General features: G+C 43.5%; 1 protein-coding gene across 1 annotated transcript; it reads left to right on the top strand.

Moving 5' to 3' along the window:
* The first annotated feature begins 143 nt into the window (after positions 1 to 143).
* Positions 144 to 13685, top strand: daglb (diacylglycerol lipase, beta). Its single transcript, XM_084567462.1, has 15 exons — positions 144 to 1179; positions 1291 to 1442; positions 2772 to 2946; positions 3042 to 3309; positions 3462 to 3584; positions 4015 to 4142; positions 4363 to 4489; positions 4578 to 4661; positions 6080 to 6157; positions 6265 to 6345; positions 7916 to 8043; positions 8440 to 8508; positions 8893 to 8965; positions 9077 to 9330; positions 11428 to 13685. The coding sequence occupies exons 1-15, from the start codon at positions 1085 to 1087 to the stop codon at positions 11618 to 11620; spliced, it is 2028 nt and encodes a 675-aa protein (XP_084423588.1). The 5' UTR covers positions 144 to 1084; the 3' UTR covers positions 11621 to 13685.
* Positions 13686 to 14016: the final 331 nt, after the last annotated feature.

Below are 14016 nucleotides of genomic sequence, written 5' to 3'. Positions count from 1 at the left end.
CACCATGGAACCACATGTCGCAAATTTTGAAATGTTAACTATATGAACCGTCAAAGACATCATGTTGTTATTGTGGTCGACAGTACCACACGACTTTACAATACAAATGACCACATTAGCTGGCTACAACTTACACATCTTACAACTTAACATTTTCCATATGCTAATACGCTGACAAATGTTACTTGATAGGGATGTGTGGACTGAATGAAATCTCCTATTCACAGCAGGAACAAAAAAGGAAAAAAAATAATTTCGTGGAAAGTCTGTGATGAGGTTAAGAGTGTTGAAAAATAAATTTCCCGTGTTAAGCAATTTCATGTGTTTACGCAATTTCCCTTGTGGATCAATAAAGTTGATCAAAGTCTAAAATAGGGGCGCTGTCCTTATTGTAAACCCGGAACTTCTGTTCCGTAGGCTCTTTTGCAGTCGGGTGATAAAAGCAGTGGGACACTGCTAGTTTTCTAGCAAAACAAAACAAATCAGCGTTCTACGTTTAGCTGTTTTGTCTTAGCCTAACTGTTTATGTTATCAGGCATCGTCGTGCCACAAGGAACACGTTGATTAGTTTTTAGCTAAACAGTAGCAGCGTTTGTCATAAGAGATTTGTAACCATTTTTTTCGGAATAGAGTTATTTTTAGCAAGATAGCTAATGTTAGAAGCTAATCACGCAACCGTGCACATTCTGCCAGGTGCCGTTAACCGCATTAGCAACATTATCTAATGTCAGCACAAATGCCAATAGCTGCCAGACATGGCATCGAAACGATAGCTTTATTGGCTAAAGTTACGTTTTAAAACGTCGGCGGACGGACGTATGTGCTAGAACATGGCTAACGCTTTGTTGTAGCCAGCTTTCACTGTGAGGGGAAAAAAAACATTTGGGAGTTTGATAATTACGCAATGCAGGAAGTGTAATGTCACAACAATGGGCGAAGATCGTCTCCAGTTTGTGTAGCTGCCGCCTTGTCGGTTAGATCATGCGTGACGTGAAGTGCCTATTGCTCAAGAGAGTCCTGCACACTGCTTAAGTCTCACTTCAATCACCATCAGCGAGATAAATCCGCCTCGTTTACCTGCAAAATGCCTGGAATGGTGGTGTTCGGTCGGCGCTGGGGGATAGCCAGTGACGATCTCGTTTTCCCCGGGTGTTTTGAACTTTTTATCCGTGTGCTTTGGTATGTTTCTTACTTTTGTGAATGCTACAACGAGAAAAACCTGACACGTAAAGCCTAGTTTACTTTGTAACAACATGCTTTCTCTGCTGACATGTTTTTCTTTCTCCGTAGGTGGATTGGCACCATTATCCTGTTCTTTTATCACAAGGATCATTTTGATTGTAATGGGAAAGGAGTCCTCTACAGCTACCTGGTTGGACTGCTGGTTGTGCTGGGGCTCATCATCTTGTCACAGTGTGCCATTGTCTATGTCAGTGCCCAAGGTAAATGAACTGTTGTTAATCTGCTGCTCTTCACCTCAAAAGTCTGTGAACATAATATGTAAAGGGAACAGGGCAGCAGAGGAGGAAATACAGCTTATTCTCCAATATGCAACGCAGGAAGTAGCAGCAAGACTGTTGCCGCTCAACACAACTCGGCTGTAAGAAACAGCCGGGAAACGAATGTAACAGTCCTGCGTTAAATTCTCCTCCACGACTGTTCTAATGTCCAGTTTATGTTTTCACTAGTGTAATAATAATGAATTGGCAAGTGAGTGTATATGTGTACACACGTACAAGGGATTTGTTCTCTGCGTTTAACCCATCCAGAGAGCAGTTTTGACGCTTTTAAGTTTGAGGGTTGAGCCGAAGCTTCTTCTCTAACCACTCGTCCTCAGCTCCTCCCAAATACGGCTCTGAACTTTCTAAACTGTTTAAAGAAAAAAGGAGAAACCTCTCAGAGCATACCTGTCAAGTATCCCGTATTTTAACCTGCGTTATTAAAAAATAATAATACCCCGACTACTACTACAGGTACTGTAGGTGGCAGTTGTCGCGAGGTTAGTGAGTGACATCAGATGATATGAGTGACAACGCGAGGGGGAAAAAATAAAGAAAAAAACAGATGGATGATGGATGCCACATGACAGAGAAGGCACTCCTCCTGCCAAAAAAACAAAACCCTCATGTAAATATGATTAATCCAGGTGTGTCTGATCATTGTTGTTGTGGCTACTGTGGTCAGGCACACCTGGATTAATCAGTTTGTCAAATAATGGCAGACAGGAAACAAAGGAGCTGGCTGAAGTTCAGGAAGTAGTGCAGCTGTGCACAAAGCCAGTTGTAGTTTATAAGTGGTTGGCAAGCGGTGATTTTAGCTTTCTTGTACACCTGTCTTAAAATGTAAGGGATACTGGAGCTTGGTTGGGGTGGTGGGACTGCTTATTTTCAAATCCAAAACTTGACAGGTATGTCCCAGAGTATGAAATGATTTAATATGTCTATTATAGTCTAGTGCCTTTTCTGTGAATACCAGAACAATGACAAACAAGCTTGCCAAATATTGTGTATACGCTGTTTATTTTGCGTGTTTTCACTTATGTGATTTCCTTTTAGTTTTAAATAGCCTTATTTAGCAACATCTACATGGCGTCCCAGTGTCTTGTGTAAATCTGCTCTGATGAAATTTATACAGTTGAATAATCAAACAGTTACATTACCCTGCCATCCTTTGTTACATAATCTACCACATTGTATTAAAACTGATTAAACTTCCACCTTTCACTGTTTTTTTCTTAATATTTTTATTAATTTTCCAATTTTTTTTTCCAGGTACCATCACAAACCCGGGCCCGCGGCGCTCTATGCCTGCGCTGGTGTACCTGCGAGCTCTGCTGTATATTCCCGAGCTCGTGTGGGCCTGCCTGGGAGCTATGTGGGTGTCTGATGACGGTCAGGGTTGTGATACCGCAACAGTGGGTGCTGTCATTTCAGCAGTGGTTGCCAGGTGAGTCGTCACAGCTCAAGTTTTTTGTTATTTATTTATTTATTTTTTTTTGTCAAAGACGTACTTCGATTTTTTTTCTTCCTGTGTCGCTACAGCTGGGTCATCCTGCTGTTCACGGCGTTGGGCGTGGTAATTGTGTTTGACCCTCTGGGGGACCCCCGTCCCCAGCCTGCTCCCATGGAGCCGCTGGGAGTGCGAGACCTGCAGAGCAGCGAGGGAAACCAGTTTCTATCCACCGCTCGCTCCCTGGCTGTGAAGGTGTGGGAGAGCAGGCTGCGGCTCCTGTGCTGCTGTCTGCCGCAGGACGAAAGCCACCGAGCCGCCTTCTCCAGCATTTCGCAACTCTTCGGCAGCTTCTTCTCTGTAAGGAACACCATTTTTCCCTTCGTGGCTAACATCTGCCAAGAGCTGCTGGAAGCAATAACGCTAATCAGAATACTGCAAACGGCATGAAAAGAAGTGAGCTGGAATATGAGTGAAATTTCAAGGCGAGTAACACACCGTGTATGTTGCAGGACACGGACCTGGTTCCCAGCGACATAGCAGCTGGCTTGGCTCTGCTGCACCAGGAGCAGGACAAGATGGAGCTGAGCAGAGACCCAGACTCCGTAGTCGCTCACAGCCCTTCCTCTCCAATCGTAAGTTGTCTGTCACGTGCTGTAGAGCAACGAGTAGACGAGAATGTCGGGAAAACCAACAAGTAAAGCCCCTTTCGCACGGGACTAGTGTTACGTGGGGACTTCTAGTGAGTCCCGTGTGAATTAGCCATGTCCACGATTTGTAAAGTAAGAATTAAACGGCAAATTATCAAATTAGACGTCCGGTGATAATACGAATCCCGTCTGATTCAGCATTTTATTTTCACTTCCTTGGTCATAACTATCAGAGGAGCGAAATCTAAAATGATGAGATGGATGAGTTTCTGCCAAGTAATCAAAGCTGTCAAAAAGTGTATTGGTGTTAAAGGTAAAATACTGACCTCTGACATGATTAAAAGTCAGAGTTTGTTAAACGTGTTCTTATCCAGTGTGAATGGGGCTTTACTTGTACGTCCCTTACTATTTGAAGGGAGAAGATTTGGAGACGGAGTTGGAGAAAGCATCCCACTGGATGCGGTTCGCTGCAGCAGCTTACGGCTGGCCTTTGTACGTTTACTCCAACCCCCTTACTGGACCCTGCAAGCTCAGTGGAGACTGGTGAGATGCTGTATTTCTTACGGTAGACATGTTAAGTAAGGGCGACAGCAGCTTATTTAAGTTGGATGCACCCGAATAAAGTGTGGTTTCTATCTGTTGTCCCCAAGATTAACTGGCCTAAAAATAATTCACAGAAACATTAAACATTAAAGGAAATCAAAAGTTTTGTTCAGGTACAGGGAGTTCAGTCATCTAAATCAGATGTGTATTTGTGCGTCAGCTGTAGTAGTCGCGCGGCCGAGTCCGAAATCGTCGGAGGAGACAACCTCGGCTGCCATTTCTCGTCCATCCTGCAGACCACCGGCCTGCAGTACAGAGACTTCATCCACGTCAGCTTCCACAACCAGGTAGGAGTTCGATCACTTCCACCTGCTGAGGATGCTCCTCTGTGATCGTGTGGTTCTGACTCTTTTGTATTCTCTTGGTGTGTTGCAGATCTATGAGATCCCTTTCTTCGTGGCTCTCGATCATAAGAGGGAGGCTATTCTGGTGGCTGTCAGAGGGACGCTCTCACTGAAGGTGAGTTGGGAATAAAACGCAATAATCTTTGCCTGTACGTACACTTACTGATCAGTTCATAAATTACCCCTTGCTAGTACAGGGCTGGACCCTTTTTGTCTTCAGAGCTGCCTTTAATCCTTCACGGCATATATATATTTAGCAAGGTGCTGGAGAGAGTTTGGTCCACACTGACGTGATAGCATCATACAGTTGCTGCACATTTGCTTCACATCCCAAATGCAAATTTCCTATTCCACCACATTGAGATCTGGTGACTGTGCAGGTCATTTGATTAGAGTGAACACATTGTTATGTACAAGAAACAAGTCTGAGATAAACTTCATGACATGGTGCGTTATCCTCCTGGAAGCAGCCGTCAGTGCCACAGTTTGCCAAGAAAATATCCCCAGCGCCATTACACCACCGCCAGCATCCTGATACTGTATATCCTGCTGATATGAGACAAGATGGATTCATGCTTTCGTTTTTTACGCCGAACTGTGACCCTACCATTTAAATGTCACAGCAGAAATCAAAATTCTCAATTTTCCCAATCTTCTATTGTCCAATTTGGGCGAGCCCTTGCAAATTCTGACTTCAGTTTCTGTTCTGTTCTGACGGGAGCGGCACTCAGTGTGGTTTTATGCCCCGATAGCCGATCTTTTTCAAGGTTTAAAGAGTTAATGTATTCAGAAGAGCCACTGTGAATGGTTGTAACTGTTACTGTAGTCTTTCTATCGGCTCGATCAACAACCGTACCACCTTCAGAGTGACTTAAATCACCTTTCGTCCCCATTCTGATGCTTAGTTTGAACTTCAGCCGACTGCCCTGATCATGTCTACATGTCTAAATGCACCGAGTTACTCATTCATTCATTTTCTGTGACCGCTTTTCCTCTGGAGGGTCGCAAAGGGGGCTGGAGCCTATCCCAGCTGTCATGGGGCGAGAGGCGGGGGTACACCCTGGACAGGTCGCCAGTCTGTCTCAGGGCTAACGCAGAGAGACAGACAACTATTCACACTCACGCCTACGACCATTTTCGAATCACCACTTAACCTTAGAAGATGCTGTGATTATTATATCTCTGCACTTTACTCTCTTTCCTCCTGCTTCCTCTTAATGTTAGAATCACTTCCCTGTTTGTATTAATAGCTGATAAAATAGTAACTGAAAGGTTAGACTGCTAAATATAGGCCCCACGTCTTCATGATGTCACGTAGAGAAAAATTGCAAAGTTGGAAGCGAGTTTGCACAGACAAGTAGTGAAACTGATGGGGATTCAATTGCGAAGTATCTCATTCATTTGTCATGACTGAGCACATATCTCCAAAGAACACCAGAAAAACATTCCGCAGCCTTTAATGTAATCTGCAACCTTTCACCTCTGACGTCGTTTGATGCAGTTTCCTCGCCTCTCGCTTGTCTCTCCATTTAGGACGTCCTGACAGACCTGTCTGCTGAATGCGAGGACCTGCCTATCGAAGGAGTGTCTGGAGCCTGCTACGCTCACAAGGTCGGTGTCCGTCGGATCGCAGAGCTCTTCAGCCTTCCTGTGTGGAGCTTTCCACCAGAGCCAAGTGTGTGTATTTCACTAGGTGACGATGTGTGTGTCTCCCTCAGGGCATCTGCCAAGCGGCGAGTTACATCTACAAGAAGCTGATCAACGACGGCATCCTGAACCAGGCGTTCTCCATCGCACCGGTAAGAAGCGAAACAGGAGTCAGAGGCTGCGTTTCGGTTCTTGAGACGTCTCTGGCCCCGTTCAGACCTGGGGCGTCATGTACGAAGACTCACGTGGATTTCCTTCTTAAACGTGGCGCACGCTCAGATTTAGAAGCATTTTTAGAAGCACATTACCTTTGTACATCCCAGTCGAGCGTACCCGACCCCTCCCTGTCCACGCCCCTTTTAAATATGCAACTGTGCAACTCCCTGTCCATGCCCCTTTTAAATATGCAACTCCCTGTCCATGCCCCTTTTAAATATGCAACTCCCTGTCCACGCCCCTTTTAAAAATGCGAATTATATATAAATTGACCCTGCACCTGAGATTCCCCTCTCTGCACGATCAGAAAATGAAAACATAAGAATGAATAAGACGGGGAAAAAAGAAGAACTTCACAGAAAGCGAATTGGAGACGCTACTCACTGGAGTGGAGATGCGCAAAAATGTCCTCTTTGGCACGCTGCCACAATGTTGGTTACTTGCATTTGCGCATCACGTATGATCTGTACATTGATGAATTAAGTGTCGCCAAAGGATCGACATCTGTAGAATCCAACGTACGCCAGCCACGTCGTTGGCGTAGGCACGTACAAAGTTCCCGGACATTTCACTCTTGATACATCTGAACTTTTCCGGGAGCGAGTACGTACGTAACGTTTTTGTACGCACGCGACCTTCGTACATGAGGCCCCAGGTGTTAACGTTCATCCTGGGTGATCTGATCACATGTGGGCAGCTGCAATGACGTGTGTCCCCGCCGGGCGTGAAAATATGTCTCCACATGTGTCTAGTGTCCAATCGGAGTTGCACACACCGATGTAAGTTGCAGTAAAATATTTTGCAAACAGCTGCTGTCTCAAAACAATGGATCACTGTTGCTGTCACTTTAAAACCATTAACAGGGCTGTTTGTTGAATTAATTGTGGTATTATTTATATGCTTAAAATTAGCTTTGAATGCCTTTAAATTAGTTAATTTATATACCTGCTCCAAGCTCAGATGATAACTCATCTCAGATGCAGACCAGTCTGCAAATGACCAACAACATCCACAAGGCCCACATGATTTTTCATGACAGCGTGCACGCAGGCAAACTGACCATTTCTTGTGCCATTACTAAAGGCTTCTTTAGGGTTAGAGTGCAACCCTCATTGCTTCTCAGACTCAGGGTATCCGTGCAGTCCTGATGCATTTGTGACAATTCAATTCAATTCAATTTTATTTATATAGCGTCAATAACAATACAAATCGTCTCATGACGCTTTACAAAAACCCGGCCTGAAACCCCCAGAGCAAGCCTGAAGGCAACGGTGGCAAGGAAAAACTCCCTTTTAACAGGAAGAAACCTTGAGCAGAACCCAGCTCACATGGAGGGACCCATCTGCCTAAGACAGGAATATGAAAATAACGAGAGGAATGACCATCTATCTTTATGTTACAGTACAGACTAGTACATCTGTTTGTAGTCAGGCAGACTTTGCAGGGGTAATATATCCTCTTAACCTTCTAAGTTGGCCCTGTGTTTGCGTCTTCCTGTGTTTGTAGGAGTACAAACTGGTGATCACTGGTCACAGTCTGGGGGCTGGAGCGGCCGCGGTGCTCGCTGTCCTCCTGCGCAACTCCTTCCCCACCCTGCAGTGCTACTCGTTCTCTCCACCAGGGGGACTCCTGAGGTAAGAGATGCAGAAGGCCGGGGGTTGTTCGCAGCCTGGCGGTGAACACCCGGCCAGTGTGTAGAGATATATGGTCATATTTGTTGGAAAGGGTTTTGACGTATAGTGTAGATGCGTAAGGATACAACTGACGGTGTAGAGGACAAGGAAGTGAGCATGAGTGCTTTGTTGCATTCATTTGCTTCCTCTCATTTCTGTCATTTTCTTCTTCTGTTTTTCCAATAAAGGCAGAAAAATAATAAAATGAGAAATATAAATGTCAGATATTTTTAAAAAAAAAACTAATCTAAGGGTAAGATTTCAATTTTATTTTTACATCCATGTATTAAACTGTGTGTAAAATGTGTGTTTTGTATGTTGTATGATTCCTGTTTTGTATTTTCTGTCTGGGTGCAGTAAGGCCTTGGCTGATTACTCCAAGAACTTTGTAGTCTCAGTGGTGCTGGGAAAGGATCTGGTACCCAGGTAAGACAGAAACAACGTGTGTACTTCTTAGCTATTTGAATTTGTTAAAATCTTCATAACGTATAAACATTGTTAGCTGATGTTTTGTAGTTCCTTGTGGCACTAATTATCAGCATTCACAGCGAATCCATAAAGGTAGATACACGTTTGTGAGTTAGCAACACAGCAGAGTCTTGATTTAAACAGGCCAGTATGAATGTGCTGTGGGGACCAGACTATTATAGACTGCTGCATGATGGAGACTCTATATTTGGCTTTGCCCTGTTATTACAGACACAGAGGAGGAGAATATGAGAGCAGCTTACATGCTCATTTATTCGCTCTTCTTTTTTCTGCAGTACTCACCTTTTCTTCTAATTAATCCGCTGTATTCTTTTTGTACAGATTGAGCATTCCCAACATGGAGGATCTGAAGAAACGGATACTTAAAATAGTTTCAAACTGCAATAAGCCCAAAGTAAGAACCATTTAAAGGCCTGATATTGGCATGGGTTTATGCGTTGACGCAGTCTGGCAACATTCGAAGCCGCTGTCGGTAGTTTGACATGTTTTTCTGAACTCGTTTCAGTACCGCATCCTGCTGCGAGGCTGCTGGTACGAGGTGTTTGGAGGAGAGCCGGACGACTTCCCCACCGAGATGGACAACAGGAGGGAGGAGGAGCTTAGCCGGCCGCTGCTGGGGGAGGAGTCTCTGATTGTTCGCCCCTCATCGTCCTATCAGACCCTCGGATCAGACGACTCGCCCGTCCACACGGCTACACACTTGCCCCTCTTCATGCCTGGACGCATCCTCCACATCACTGAAGATGGACCTTCACGGAGGTTAGTCTAACAAACGGTTAACGAACAGATTCACCATAAACAGGAAGAAGAGTTGATGAGAGCCCCTCAGTGGTTATTAGAAGTGGAATCTAACAGAAGCTTTAATGTCGCAGTGTAAACACACATTTCCCACTTTTAAATAGATAATGTCGTCTCACGTTAACGAGCACTTGAGCATCGCCTTGAGCAACGCCATCTCACGCCCAGTGTAGCTAGCAACACGTTAGCCCGTGTTGTAGCTTTTGTTGCTCACAGTGTTAACGCAGCGTAGACGAATCTACACCTACCCAGAAATATAACTACATGTTGCGGCGACGCAGCAAAATGTGCCCTCCTCCTGCCTCTTACGCGTCATCTCAGGCGTCTTCTCTCTTTTGTGTGTGGCAGTGATTTCAGGAAAAATGACCGTTACAACACTTGTTAGCATAATTATCATTGATCTACACACTTCCTTCCAGTCGCTATTGTTGTAAGCACACAGAGAAACTCAACACATCTGATTAGCAGCCAGCTTTTATCACCAGCGCGAGTATAAATGCTGACTGTGGCGTAGACTTATATTTGCCATCACTGATCAGATGGGCTGCGTTTTTTAAAATCAACCTTTTGATTTTAGGTTGATTTTGGTTCACAACACGCATTGCAACCCTTCAATGTTACATCTCCCCTTCACCTTTTACTTTTTACGGAAAACCTCGACCATAAGATGTTTCTACTTAATGCTGTTAATTGAATTTGCTTAGATAACTTAAAAAATAAATAGTAAATTTCAAAAGCTGCACACTCTCACACACCTTTCTCTCTTTTGTTTTCCTGCAACAGTGACCCTCGTTAAAACCACTTAGTTTAATTTAAGTTTGGAAAACGGTGGAAATAGTGCAGTAAACAATTTCGGATTCAAATTACGACACCGCAAATTGGTATGAAATCGAATTGGCAGATTGTCCAAGATTTCTTCTCCTGCTGTCGACACAGGCAGCAGATAAGTGCAGTGAATTACAATGGATCTGTGTGCAGTACAAATCAGCTGACATTTCAAATGTCAGATGATATCTTCTTTCTCGCCGTAACTCCTTTCTGTACTTAAAGTCTCAACTTTCTGGGGCTTATTTTATCTGATATCAGGCAGAACTATGAACTTGTTTCCACCCACGGTCATTGCCTCCCTTCTACAGTGTGGAATAGTGAAAAGCAGATTTAGGACTCTAAGGGCTCTGTTTCGAATCTCTCACTACTACAAGGCAGCTTGACAATGACATTAATGACTGATTGGCTCATCCCTGTGCTTTGTTCAAAGTTATAAAACAACCAAGCGCAGCAGCTACGTAGTCGCAGAGTTGCTGTTTAGCTGTTGTTCAAGTCCTCATTGAAGTTTTTATGTCAGGGCCCGTTTAAAAATGTACATACCAGACAGCCCTCTCCAAGCTCGACTTTGATAGTATTGCAGTAAAAAACGGGGAGGGGTTAAATGACACTGACAAACTGCTGTTTCATGACACAAATCAGTCAAAATGGTGGTGTGGATGGAGTCAAAAGGTCTGAGCACAGGAACCCAAATTTCTATAAATTCCATTTAAAGAACCTGTGTGTATGATTTAGTGACATCTAGTGGTGAAGTTGCTCATTGCAACTACTGTCCCTGCTGTGGGCTTCTGTAGAAACATAATATATACTCATGAAAGCATAAATATAAATCTTATATTCCATTTCTTCTAGTAGATGCCACTGAATCATACACTCTGAATAAAATCTACTCCGATTGATTTAATTTCAAGTGATTTTTAGTGCGCTCCAATGTTATTCGTGTTAGACAGGACCCTTTCTAGCTTCTGTCACTTACACATTGACCGACATTTCAACTTCCTGACCGCTGTGACGCTTCAGCTTTATTCATTAAGTTACACTTAAACTAAGACTTTCAGTCAATAATTATTGTTTAGATACCTGCCTCAGTTGTTTCTATCTTTCATCTTTCAGGCATTTAAAATTCACTGCTTCTATATCTACAGTCTATCGGTTCCGCAGAGAGTCTTTGAAAAACAGTTCTGACATAACTGATCGTCCAATTCCTTTTTCTCTGTCATTTTTCCTCCTCAGATCCTGTTTTTCCCAGGTCCGATACCGTGCAGACTGGTCCAACGACACGTTCAGGAGTATTTTGATCAGCCCCAGGATGCTCACAGATCACATGCCTGACAATGTGCTGAAAGCACTCAACAGCCTGACCGTCGACAAGCCCTACACCCTGTGCCCTTCGTCTTCAAACAACAGCCAGCACAACACTATCTGAAATGCACTGTAGAGACTGACTCCTTCCGCCTGTGCTCCCAGACTCCACAGTATCTAAACCCCACTTCTGTTTGTGTCTCCACACCTGACTCATGGCCTACAATCCCAAACTTTCCGCATTTGTATGTATATATTTCTTTGGCTCCCGAGCCTTGTTATTAGGCTTCTCAAACATACCAACATTTTCCATCCGATTGTAAAGGATCACATGAAACCCGGAGATTTGTCTGTTGTGATCTCCATGAATGCACCTGACCTGTAAAGAGAAACACATTGGAGCACAAGGACTTGCTTGTTCAGATGCACTTTTTAATTATTTAATTTAAATAATTGGATTTATTTTGACTTTATGAGTCACTCCATGAGCAACTTCATGCCATGATCGCTGAATGTGCGTTGTGTACAATATTTGACAGTGCTGCAGTATTACTGTGACGTCTGTGCTCTACGTTTTATGTTTTTGTGTGTGTGTGTGTTGTCGCTAGAAGGCTGCCTTGGTTTCCGCTCCTGTCTTCCTTGTCCTTGAAGGTGATTCACCTTGTGGAGATATGAGGGTAACTTTTACCTCAGAACCGTGAACTGAACTTACACACGCCAGCCAAAACATTAAGACCACAAACGTGTGAAGTGAGTAACACTGAAGGTCTTCTTACAAAGTATTGTCCTTCTGGGAAACCTGGGTCCTGACGTTTATGCGGATGATGTTTTGATACGTACCACCACCTGAACATTGTTGTAGCCCGAGCCCTATGTCATGGCAACGGGAAGGGGGTGTTCCTTGCATCCTGGTGCCATATGTTCACCAAGTAAGCCGAGAACATGCACCTGGCCATCCATGTGATGTAAAAGAAAACGTGATTCATCAGAACAGGCCACCTTCTTCCAGTTCTGATGCTCACGTGTCCGTTGTAGGTGCTTTCAACGGTGAACAAGGGTCGGCTTTGGCAATCCATACTAACACAGCCCCTGTACAAAACAAGTTATGATGCCCTTTGTGTTCCGACACATTTCTTTCAGAACCAGTATTACCCTTTTCAGCAAATTGAGCAGTAGCTCATGGTGGATCTGACCCTGTCACCAGTTTTGTCCTTATTTAAACCACTTTATTAGATATTAACCACTGCAGACCAGGGACACTCCACCATTGCTGTAGTTTTGGAGATACTCTGACTCATCACAACTTAGCCCTTGTCAAAATCACTCAAATCCTTCCACTTGCCCCTTTATCTTTTGTCTAACAGATCAAAATTGGGGACAAATTTGTTCACCTGACGCCAACAGGAGACATGATAACCAGATAATCAGTGCTATTCACCTCACCTGTAAATAGTTACAATATTATGGCTGATCGGTGTACATCTTCATTGTATAGCAACTGTAGTTAGCCTGTCTTGTTGTTTAATGTCTCAAGACATCAGGGTGAATCAGTGCCTATGCATCACACAGAGAAAAAAAAAAAAAAAGAACAGGCGCTGTTGAGTCCAGCGTGTTTACAGGAAGTTCTTCTTTGCAGTTTGACTAATGCATGGTGTTTGGTATAAACATGATAGAGGTAGAGGGATTGTTCTTACACATCATTTCGCTGGGAACCTGTTTACTTGCCATGGACGAGTCATCCTTTTTCTTTATATATATATATAAAGGCCTATATAATAACATTTGAATCCGCTGATGCCTGCATAATTATTTCCCATCCTCAATGGAATGGATTGGCCTCATTGGTGCAAATAAAAGCATTTGTGAAACATCCTTTTTTTTTTTATTTATCAGTGGTTCCTCTTAGAATAAGGAATACTGTACACAACTACGGGACATTGACACCTGTTGATATGTGGGACAGTAAATAGAAATGTTAGTAAAACAGTAAAAGATTTTTATGAACCTTACTAATGAATGTGTTGACTGAACCATGTGAGTCAGGGACGCGGGGGGGTTCTTAATTATGACATGTTTCCAATAAATAGATCAGTAAGGATTAGTTTTTACTCTCTATTCCTTTTTTTAGCATGTGACGTCAGCGCGACGTCCCGCCGTCAGCGACACATGACCTCTTCAAGTGTCCCTCGTAAGATCCTATTTCAAAACTCGGACACTGTCAATCACTGTTATCATACAGTACAGTGCTCAACAACATTGTTTTTTTTTGTTTGTTTTTTTGGACTGTCAGCTTACGACAGAACAAACATCTACGTAAATACTTAGAATTAACGCTTGAACATACTATGCAGTAAGCCAAGGTATTTTGCGACGTGGGATTTAAGGTAATTTGCGACGTGATTAAATGCGACAAATCAAAGCTGAACCCATTTTAAAGGAAAAAAAATGGCTTGTATTTCTTTAAGCCGTTATTCGTTTGCTCTCCGCCCCCTAAAGACGTCAGCTTACAGTAACTATAAA

Source organism: Chelon labrosus (genome assembly GCF_963514085.1).
Source record: "Chelon labrosus genome assembly, chromosome: 19".
Taxonomy (NCBI): Eukaryota; Metazoa; Chordata; class Actinopteri; order Mugiliformes; family Mugilidae; genus Chelon; species Chelon labrosus.
The sequence above is the reverse complement of the archived record's forward strand: the minus strand, read 5'-3'. Positions and strand labels throughout refer to the sequence as shown.

Excerpts from the sequence above, each read along its gene's own strand:
- daglb (XM_084567462.1), top strand. The coding sequence starts at position 1,085 with ATGCCTGGAATGGTGGTGTTCGGTCGGCGCTGGGGGATAGCCAGTGAC. Across the intron at positions 3,310-3,461 it reads TCTTCGGCAGCTTCTTCTCT|GACACGGACCTGGTTCCCAG; the intron begins GTAAGGAACACC and ends TGTATGTTGCAG. Across the intron at positions 6,158-6,264 it reads GAGCCTGCTACGCTCACAAG|GGCATCTGCCAAGCGGCGAG; the intron begins GTCGGTGTCCGT and ends TGTCTCCCTCAG.